We start from the raw sequence: 7,620 nt of genomic DNA, 5'->3' as shown, positions 1-7,620 counted from the left end.
ATATTTAACTCCTTATGTAACTTTTAATACTCGAGCCTGATTCTTGCATTCAAATCTCATCTGAAGAGTAAAAGCTGTCTAACCTCAACACACTGCCCGAGTGTGAAAGCTAGAAAAGAGTGGGGTTTATTTACTAAAGGCAAATAAACTGTGTACTTTGCAAAGTGCAGTTGCACACTGCAAGAGCAGTTGCTCTAGATCTTAGTAAATGAGCTGCTGACTTCCATCCAATCATGTGCAAGCAAAACAAATGATTTTATTTCTTCCTTGCATGTGATTGGGTATTCTTTGCAAAGTTAAGCTTTACCTCATTTACTAAGCTTTGGAGCAACAGTCTCTTTTGCCTTTAGTAAATCAACCCCAATGTGTATTTTTTGCCAACAGTGGCTTTTTGGCTTTAGTTTTTTGCACAGGCAAAATGCATATACTTCAGCATTTACCTTGCGCAAATGTTCTACTGATTTCTACTGAACTACAAGACAGAAGCACAGAAGGGACATCATGTTGAAAGTAATTAATGTCCCTTTGTGCTTATTTAGTATATTTTTGTATTAGGTTCACTTAGATTTTTAAACTTACATATTTTCAGTTTGTATCTTACCCAGTAAGCTACCTGTTACCATACTTGTGTTGGCATTAGCTGAAGGATGGGAACATTACATAGAGTAAATAAAATCTTAAAAGATAAGAGCAGTTTTAACCAACCAGCATTTTCCTAGAAGTGAAATATATTTTTTTTGTTGCGCGAACAGTTGAAAATGTTTTGCATGTCAATTTGAATTTGTACTGTCACTTACCTAAAGAAGAGGATTCTCGTCCCATCTGTCCCATGCGCCCCTTCTCTTTCTTTCCAAACAGGCGCCCAATGGAGGACTTTATGCTCTTTTTTTTAGCAGCTTTATGAAGGGAGTCCTGGCTTGTACTGTTGGTGCCACCCAGACCTTCAGCTCCCAAGCTGCGTTAAAAAAAATATAAACAAGTGGTAACGCCAAAACAACTGTATGGTGGTACCAGAAGAAAATTAGGTGTGTGAGAGGACAGTCAGTATGCACTGAACAAGGGAAGTCTAACCAAATTGCATTTAAGGAGAATTCCACTTGCATTTCATAATTCAATATTATTAAAAAAAAATCCTTTCCATTTCAATCTAAAGCTGCTGTGCTTTTCTTAAACAAAAATGTAATGCAGTATGGCAACCAGGGTGTTCTGTACTCTATTGGTATACAGAACGCCCCCAGTAATGCTCAGGTGTCTGCACTAAAATACAAGTCAAATTTTAGGTATCCTCTGCAATAGTAATTGTTTTTTTTTTTAGGGAAATACTACCTAAGGGTTAAATACTTGTAAAGTGATGCAGGCATTGTCACTTCTCATTGAAACACCAGGTGATTGTATTGAAGGCTGACCCTTCTATTTATAAAACAGTCTTGCAAGGACATAGATGAACAAACTGTTTTCTTCAGGGCAGACAGGGGTAGTATTCTGCTACAAATTTTGTTTAAATCCTTGGAATGTGCATATATCACCTGGGGATTTATTTATTTATTTTTCTCAACAAAAGTGAAATTACACTTTTAGGTAGGCCTCCTAGGTAATTTAATATTTATTTTGACTGCACCCTAAAAGCAAAATTGTGTTACGGGAAAATAAATATGACATTGAAAACAGCAAACATTTAGCCATCAGGTGGGCTTTGAAGGAGTGGTGTCATTGGGTGGAGGGGGCTTGCCATCTATTTGTGTCGGAATACAAGAATGTAGAGTACATCAAGACAGTCAAAAACCTTAACTCTTGACAGGCTCACTGGTACTTTTATTTTTATTTTTTTTTAAGATTAATTAGAGATCTACAGCATATCACAATTAGGGATGAGCGTTATGCTCAGGCCGAACATGAGTTGGACTCAAACATTGGCTGTTCTCCTGTTCGCCGAACAATTTGGGGTGTTCGCAGCAAATTCGAAAGCCGCGGAACACCCTTTAAAAGTCTATGGGAGAAATCAAAAGTGCTAATTTTAAAGATTAATAAGCAAGTTATTGTCATAAAAAGTGTTTGGGGACCTGGATCCTGCCCCAGGAGACATGTATTAATGCAAAAAAAGTTTTAAATAGGTTTAGTTTTTTTTTTGGGGGGGGGGGGCAGTGATTTTAATAATGCTTTAAGGGAAACAATAAAAGTGAAATATTAAAATTTCGTACCTGGGGGATGTCTATAGTATGCCTGTAAAATAGCGCATGTTTCCCGTGTTTATAACAGTCCCTACACAAAATGAAATTTCTAAAGGATCATTTCTTTAAGACTACTCGCGGCTTTAATGAATTGTCGGGTCCCGACAATAGATACAAGTAATTGAAAAAAAAACCCCAGTCCATTACCAGGCCCTTTGAGTCTGGTATGAATATTAAGGGGAACCCCGAACCAAAATAAAAAAAAATGCGTGGGGCTCCCCCTAAATTCCATACCAGGCCCATACTAGCTCATTATGCCTTTCTTGTGCAGGTTTTTTTGGGGGGGGGGGTGGGTGGTTACTTCCTCTTTAATATCCATACCAGACCTGAAGGGCCTGGTATGAAATTTTGGGGGACCCCCATGCATTTTTTATTTATTTTTTCTTAATTTTGGTTTGGAACCCATGCCTTTTTTTTAAATGACTTATCTGTATTGCGAGCAGTTTTAAATGACTTTTTTCCTTTAGAAATGTCATTTTGTGCAGGGACTGTTATAAACACGGGAAACATGCGCTACTTTACAGGCATACTATAGACACCAATGAGGGATGAAATTTAAAGGAATATTTCTTACTTGTTTTTCTTATTTTACTTTTATTTTTTCACTTTAAGCATTATTAAAATCACTGCTCCCGAAAAAACTGCAGTTTTTAAAAAGTTTTTTTGCATTGATACATGTCCCCTGGGGCAGGACCCAGGTCCCCAAACACTTTTTATGACCATAACTTGCATATTAACCTTTAAAATGATCATGTTCGTGTCCCATATACTTTGAGGCCTTGTACACACGGTTGTTCCAAACCGATGAGAATGGTCCGACGGACCGTTTTCATCAGTTCACGCTGAAGTGGCCTGATGGTCTGATGTGCGTACACAAAATTGTTCCAAAAACCGATCAGGTCAGAACGCAGTGACAGCAAACACATGACGCGCTGAATAAAACAAAGTTCAATGCTTCCAAGCATGTGTCGACTTGATTCTGAGCATACGCAGGTTTTGAACCGATGCTTTTCTGTACTAACCATCGGTTTGGACCAATCGGGCAGCGGTTCATCGGTTCGGTTTTGAAGCATGTTTTAAAAATTTGGACCGATGGGCTATACACACGGTCGGTTTGGACTGATGAAACTGAACCTCGGTCCATTCTCATCGGTTTGGTCCGACCATGTGTACGGGGCCTAATGCCGCGTACACACCATCACTTTATGTGATGAAAAAAAACGACGTTTTTAAAAACGTCACTTTAAATGACCATGTGTGGGGAAAAACGTCGTTTTATGTCTTGTGAAAAACGACAAAAAAAAAAATTGAAGCATGCTTCAATTTTATGTGTCGTTTTTCAAAACTTTGTTTTTTACTTCACAGAAATTGACCGTGTGTAGCAAAAAACGACATTTAAAACAACGTTTTTACACCCGCGCATGCCCAGAAGCTAGTTATGAAGCGAGCTTCAATGGAAAAACGTGGTGAACGTAACCTCGCTTTGCTAGAGCATTGTGAAAAAACAATGGTGTGTAGGCAACATCATTTTTGAAAATTGAAGTTTCAAAAACTTCGTTTTTTACTTCACAGAAAATTACGTTTTTTTTCATCACATAAAGTGATGGTGTGTACGCGGCATAACAGTGTTCGCGTGTTCTAACACATTTTTTGCCTGTTCGCATGTTCTGCTGCAAACTGAACCGGGGGGTCTCCGGCTCATCCCTAATCACTATTTTCTTCCCTGATCTATCTGTCTCCAAACAGATGCACAGTCTGATGTCCCTACAGACTTAAATTTGGGAAAGCTATTTGTTACTCTTCACCTCAGGCTGGAATTTCCATCAGAAGCACATGAAACCAAGATGGCTTGCATTCTGCTATTGCTTAGACACTTTCCACTTTCTATGTCAAAGTCTGTGGGACCTGTGCTGATTCCAAGTCTTTTGGGTCCATACATTCCAAATTGCTTTTTCCCCTGCCAGTCACTAAGCATACCTCCCTTTATTCTGGATCTACCTTCCCCAGACGAGTATAAGCTTATCTGGGTCATGATGGATTTCTTCAGTAAAATTATCCACTTTGTTTCAAGTCCTTGGGGGCTATACCTTCCAATCTTCTTCTTCCCCTGCAAGTCACTTAGTGTCCCTGGAATCATCTGGCTATGAACTTTATTGTGGATTTACCTTGCTCAGATGGGCATATGTTTATCTAGATAATGGTGGATAGCTTCAGTAAAATGGTCCACTTTGTTTTAATGACCAAACTTCCTTCCTCCAAGTTGCTGGCTTTCTTATTTGTTCATGAGATACGTAGACTCGGATAGGGGCACACAGTTTGTTTTGGAAAACTTTCTGTACTTATTGGCATCAACCCATATTTCTCTTCTGTTTATCACCTCCAAACTAATGATAATGATCAGAGACTGATCTCCTCTTCTTCTGGCTGAGTTTGCTTATAAAACTGGTTTAATTCCTCTACTGGAGTTTCTCCTCTCTACTGTGTCTTTTGTGTATCCTAAATCCTGTTGCTTTTCTGACATTTCTGACACAAGATCTTTTTGATACCAAAAGTGGCATTCAAACATTTTCTCAAATTTTGTAGCAAAATTCAGGTTAGCTTTTTGTGCAGTTCTGCTTCCCAGAAACACTCCACATATCACCTTCGCTCCCATGCCCCTCAGATTAGGGTCAATTATCAGGCCTTGCTCTTCACAAAGAATTAAACAGTCAAGATTCCTATTTAAAAACTGTCCGCCAGATTCATCGGTTGTTATAGCGTTATTTCTTTTGGTATGACAACTTCCATGTGAATCCCTAACGTTTTTATATGTCTTACATCTAAAGCTGGTTCAGCAAGATGCCATTGTTTCTTCTCAATGGCCAATGATTGGCAACAGTCAAGGGGCGTATGAACTGGAGCACATCTTGGACTCCAGAAGAATCAGCAATATGAACCAGTGTCTTGTCAATTTGAAAGGCTTCCTGGAAAAACCCCTGGGTTCCTGCCTTCTCTGTCTATGCAAATTGCTTACAAGTCTGCATGTATAGGCCTGGATTCACAACGAAGTTACGACGGCGTATCTCCGCATACGCCGTTGTAACTCTGAGTTGGGTGGTCGTATCTATGCGCCTGATTCATAGAATCAGTTACGCATAGATTTCTATTAGATCCGACCGGCGTAAGTCTCTTACGCCGTCGGATCTTAACTGCATATTTACGCTGGCCGCTAACGCTGATTTACGCCTAGAAATATGTAAATCAGCTAGATACGCAAATTCACAAACGTACGCCCGGCCAACGCAGTACAGATACGCCGTTTACGTTAGGCTTTTCCCGGCGTAAAGTTACCTCTGCTATATGGTGGCGTACATGCGGCGTACCAATGTTAAGTATGGCCGTCGTTCCCACGTCGAAATTTGAAAATTTTACGTTGTTTGCGTAAGTCGTCCGTGAATGGGGCTATACGTCATTTACGTTCACGTCGAAACCAATACGTCCTTGCGGGGTACTTTGGAGCAATGCACACTGGGATATTCCACAGACGGCGCATTCGTGAAAAACGTCAATCACGTCGAGTCACATAACATTTACATAAAACACTCCCCCCCCCCCCGGTCCAAATTTGAATTAGGTGGGGTTACAACCGGGCTATTTACGCTACGCTGCCGCAACTTACGGAGCAAGTGCTTTGAGAATACAGCACTTGCCCGTCTAAGTTGCGGAGGCGTAGCGTAAATAGAATACGCTACGCCGGAACAAAGATACACCGATCTACGAGAATCTGGCCCACAGTCTTGAGAAGTCTGCACCCAAGGGGAGGGGGGGAATGTTAAGACAGTGAGAAATACTCAGGCTACTGCTCTGCAGCCCACCACCCTGCTGCTCTCTGCTGTACAGCATTTTGCTGCCTGGCTCCCTATCTTTTGCCTTACCTTGCTGTTCCTGCCTGCCAAGCTTTACCTTTCAAATACCCCTGTTACTGATGATTTTTTTGGAAAAAATATTAATCTCTGAATTGCTGCCTGGCCTGACTTCAGACTGTCTCTGGATTAAGGTAATGGGGCAGCTATAGGTAATGCAACACATGCCAGTTTTAGTTTCTGGCCTTGGCATCAGGGCAAGCATTCCAGCATTGAAAAGAAAATTCCTACCTTGCCCGAGATTCTCTTCCATCTTCTAAAGAGTTAGCCTGAAGAGCAAGAGCCTGTGTCATCCTTTCTAGTCGTACAGCCCGTGGTGTTAAAGGAGGTGTGGTCTCGCTCTGCATCAAAGCTTTCTCATCCCTGCTTTCTTCTTTAGGAACATGATTCTGTGCACAAAGACAGTATATTACAATCTACATAGATGCATAGTAGTCAAGGTTGAAAAAATGCCCAAATCCATCAAGTCCAAACTATGTGTGTGATCTTATGTCAGTATTACATTGTATATCCCTGTATACCGTGGTCGTTCAGGTGCCTAGCTAATAGATTTTGAAATTATCGATGCTCCCCACTGAAACCACTGCCTGTGGAAAATAATTCCACATCCTAACTGCTCTTACAGTAAAGAACCCTCTACGCAGTTTACTACGCAGATTAGTTGCCCACCCCATTAATTTGTTTAGATCTTCTTGCAAAGTTTTCACATCCTGCAGAGAAGTTATTGCCCTGTTTAGCTTAGTATGGTCCACAAATACAGAGATTGAGATGTTTATCCAATCCTCCAGGTCATTTATGAATAAATTAAATAGGATTGGTCCCAGGGCAGAACCATGGGGGACTCTACTTTTACAGAAATCTCCTGCGCTCTGGTGTTTTGCTAAACACGGGTAGTGTAGTCCAATCTTTAAGGCAAGGTCTATAGTCTTGCAGCCCTTCTCAGAACAATGGGTGTTTGTATGGCTACAGAGAAAAAGAAAGAAAGGAGGGTGCACTGACCTAGTGCAATACTGTAATAAAAATGTTTATTAATTAAAATAGAATAAAAGCAATGGTCCTACTCACAAAACAAGCATAGATACATGCTTTTCTGACAAACAAACTGGCTCTCCTGGCTCCTACAGGTGGGACTTGATGACGAGAGGATCGGACGCCCCTTAAACGGCTGACGCGTTTCTGGGGCGCACCCCTTTCTTCAGAGCCTAGGTGGTCTGTGGTGCCTCTCTCGCGTGCGCTCCCAAATATATATGTACACATGTGCACAGGGGATTCAAGCTCAGGTGACCACCGAACAGCTAACCCCGCCCTTAAATCTCTGCTTGTCCAACCCATGGGGATAGAGCTCCCAAGTTCCCACTAAGGCTAGACCAAAGACATTGCAGCACCTCCCCTATTCTTACACTGACAAATGAAGCAGTGAAAAAACACCAGCAAATCAACATAACAAGCTGTTTTGCAAACACCCCAAGCTCAAAGTGGGGGGGAGGGGG

At 41.1% G+C, this 7,620-nt stretch overlaps 1 protein-coding gene across 1 annotated transcript; it reads right to left on the bottom strand.

Moving 5' to 3' along the window:
• Positions 1 to 345: 345 nt before the first annotated feature.
• LOC120922812 (liprin-alpha-3-like) lies at positions 346 to 6,689 on the bottom strand. The gene is made up of 2 exons (XM_040334815.1): positions 6,362 to 6,689; positions 346 to 955 (listed from the first exon to the last, which is right to left on the bottom strand). Exons 1-2 carry the CDS (start codon positions 6,475 to 6,477, stop codon positions 790 to 792), a joined length of 282 nt encoding a protein of 93 aa, XP_040190749.1. The 5' UTR covers positions 6,478 to 6,689; the 3' UTR covers positions 346 to 789.
• Positions 6,690 to 7,620: the final 931 nt, after the last annotated feature.

Source organism: Rana temporaria, unplaced genomic scaffold (genome assembly GCF_905171775.1).
Source record: "Rana temporaria unplaced genomic scaffold, aRanTem1.1, whole genome shotgun sequence".
Taxonomy (NCBI): Eukaryota; Metazoa; Chordata; class Amphibia; order Anura; family Ranidae; genus Rana; species Rana temporaria.
Note: the sequence above shows the minus strand (reverse complement) of the source record. Positions and strands in the feature narration are given on the sequence as shown.

What these genes read in the sequence shown, in the direction of transcription:
- LOC120922812 (XM_040334815.1), bottom strand. Translation starts at nt 6,477, where the DNA reads ATGCAGAGCGAGACCACACCTCCTTTAACACCACGGGCTGTACGACTA. An exon ending in GGAAGAGAATCTCGGGCAAG is followed by an intron (nt 956 to 6,361) that starts GTAGGAATTTTC and finishes TTTTTAACGCAG; the next exon opens with CTTGGGAGCTGAAGGTCTGG.